This window comes from Aplysia californica, unplaced genomic scaffold (assembly GCF_000002075.1).
Source record: "Aplysia californica isolate F4 #8 unplaced genomic scaffold, AplCal3.0 scaffold00001, whole genome shotgun sequence".
Lineage (NCBI taxonomy): Eukaryota > Metazoa > Mollusca > Gastropoda > Aplysiida > Aplysiidae > Aplysia > Aplysia californica.
The window spans coordinates 5,050,608-5,053,166 of record NW_004797271.1 but is presented as its reverse complement, the minus strand read 5'-3'; the positions used below and the strand labels follow the sequence as shown (position 1 = coordinate 5,053,166).

The following is a 2,559-nucleotide window of genomic DNA, read 5'->3' as shown; positions in this document are numbered from 1 at the left end:
TGTCAATGTGTGTGTATGAGTATGTGAGTCTGTCTATCTGCCTATGTGTCTGTCTGTTCCCCCTCCCAAAAGACGGGGAGGGGTGGGGGGGTCAACAAACACAGGCCAAACCACCCCCCCTCCATTTCCACACCAGACTCAAATCTGTTAAATTAAGCCATTAACCGCATCTTCGCCCATGATATTATAGGATCTGCCGTCAGTCTTCCAAGAAGAATCAGACGTTGAGAGCGCAGCGAGCGCCTTGATGCTAGTGAGTGGCGGCGCTAAGATCTTCAAAATGAAGAAAGCCGCTTTCTTTGACCAGGCTTCGCAGCAGGCCCTCGACCACACGCGCACACTTGCAAGCAAACAAGGGTGAGTGGAATGTTGCTCTTCAGACAGTAGCTAATTAAAAGTTGGCAGATTTTCGCGCCAATAGACGGTGATGACAGGGACAGGAGCGTTGAAAGGCAGTGAAATAAGTCTTGTTTTAGAATCTTGAAGTTTTGTTTTGTTTCGGGTTCTTTTTTAAAGTTTGGATTTGTAAAAGGTGGGACAAGTTAGGGATTGGCTCATTTTTTTTGCTTAGTTAAAAAGATGTAGAAAAACCCATGAGCTTGCACATCAAAAGTGGATTATTGTCATAGATATGCACTTGAGTTTCAATTTTTAAAATGATACAAAGGAACTTGGAGATACTCATTTTTTCTCACAGACGTTTTCATTTCCCCCTTTTCTCTTGTTTCGCCTTTAAATTAAGGGTAAAACGTGTGCTTGGACATTCCTATCACATGAGATTGAAACCAGGTCAGGATAAGGCAAAATCATGTAAAAATAGACCCCCCCCACCCCACCCCGGCCCCAATTCTTAAAATAAGTTAGAAAAATCTTTTTGCTAATGACGTCATGGTGACCCACGCGTGGCCCCCCGTGGAGTGAGACCCCGAACATTATCATGTACTGGGTCAAATAAATGGCGGAAGTTAACTTTGACCCAAATACCCCATGCCCATCACCGTGTCTCGGAGTTTGTAACATCTTTATTAATTATTTTTATAAGGTCGAAGTGGACATTAGAAGAAGAAGAAGAAGAAGAAGAAGAAGAAGAAGAAGAAGAAGAAGAAGAAGAAGAAGAAGAAGAAGAAGAAGAAGAAGAAGAAGAACCACAACAACAACAACAACATCAACAACAACAACAATAATAATAATAATAATAATAATAATAATAATAATAATAATAATAATAATAATAATAATAATAATAATAATAATAATATCCTATCAGCAACAGCTCAGAAAGAAATGTTCCGGCACAATTTGAACCATTGTGCATACATCAGAAACACAAGTTCGCATCATAATATTATTATTATTATGTATGTTGCTGCCTGCCTTTTTTTACGTTTCAGAAAAAGAAAACGGGGTTGAAAAAATCCAGTATGAAAAAGGAAGCTATGTTGTTTTTGTTTGTTCGTTTGTTTGTGTGTTTTGTTGTCTGTCTGTTTGTTTGTTTGTTTGACCCCCAGAAGAGCTGGCCTTAAAGCGTATTGTATCCTCAGTGAGTTAATATCAACAATCTGAAGCTCTTTATCAATACTGTTTGTCCTTTTCCTTGTCTGTCGTGCGATATTTTTTCAGTCTCTTGTCCCGTCTGGATAGCTTTGAATGCCTTGCCCTGGGTTTTGTTTCGCCGTTGCTGTTTTGTTGTTGCTGCCACTGTTGTCATTGTTGTTGCTGTTGGTGCTGTTGTTGTTGTTGTTGTTGTTGTTGTTGATGATGTTGTTGTTATCGTTATTGTTGTTGCTGTTGTGTTGTGCTGTTGTTGTTGTTTATATTGTCGCTGATAGTGTTGTTGTTGTTGTTGCTGTTGTTGTTATTGTTGTTGTTGTTGCTTTTGCTGTTGTTGTTGTTTTTGTTGTTGTTGATATTGTTGTTGTTGTTTATGATAGTATTGTTGCTATTGTTGCAGTTGTTGTTGCTGTTGTTTTTGTCGTAGATGATGTTGTTGTTGTCGTTGTTGTTATTGCTGTTGTTTTGTTGTTTTTGTTGTTGTTGCATTTGTTGTTGTTGTTGTTGTTGTTGTTGTTGTTTTGTTACTGTTGTTGTTGCTATTATTGTTGTAGCCCTGCTGTTATTGTTGTTATTGATGGTTGTGTCGTTGATGTTGTTGCTGTTGTTCGGGTGGTGGTGAGAACGATCAAGCTGATTTGAGCGAGTTCCGTTCAACCCAATACCGATACTCTGTTCCTTAGAGGAAAAGAATAAAAAGCCCTTTAACTATAAAGTATTCCCGTATGCAGTAATGGGTCTTGTTCGGGTTTTGGACGGGAGGAGGATGTGTTGACTGACATGTGCGTGATTAGGGCACTGAAACAGGCAGGTGTTGGGATGAGTTTGGGCTGGATTTCTTTGGGGGTTTTTTCTCTTCTTCTTCTTCTTTTTTTTTTAAGGTAATCACAAAGTCGGCGCGGTATTTGAGCTTTTTAGGTTGAAACAGTGCAGGTGGTGGTTTAGTATCGCATACAGTGTTGGGGAAAAAGGTGGGCAAAAGTGAACGGAATAGTTTTTTTTCTTTTA

The 2,559-nt window shown here is 39.3% G+C and overlaps 1 protein-coding gene across 1 annotated transcript in view; it reads left to right on the top strand.

Moving 5' to 3' along the window:
• Positions 1-357, top strand: part of LOC101845508 (cyclic nucleotide-binding domain-containing protein 2) — a gene marked incomplete at its 3' end in the record, with an annotated part of 38,865 nt that extends 38,508 nt beyond the window's left edge. The window contains 1 exon segment of the mRNA XM_013084432.1: positions 191-357. Coding sequence (XP_012939886.1) covers positions 191-357 — 167 coding nt within the window.
• Between the last annotated feature and the right edge of the window lie 2,202 nt (positions 358-2,559).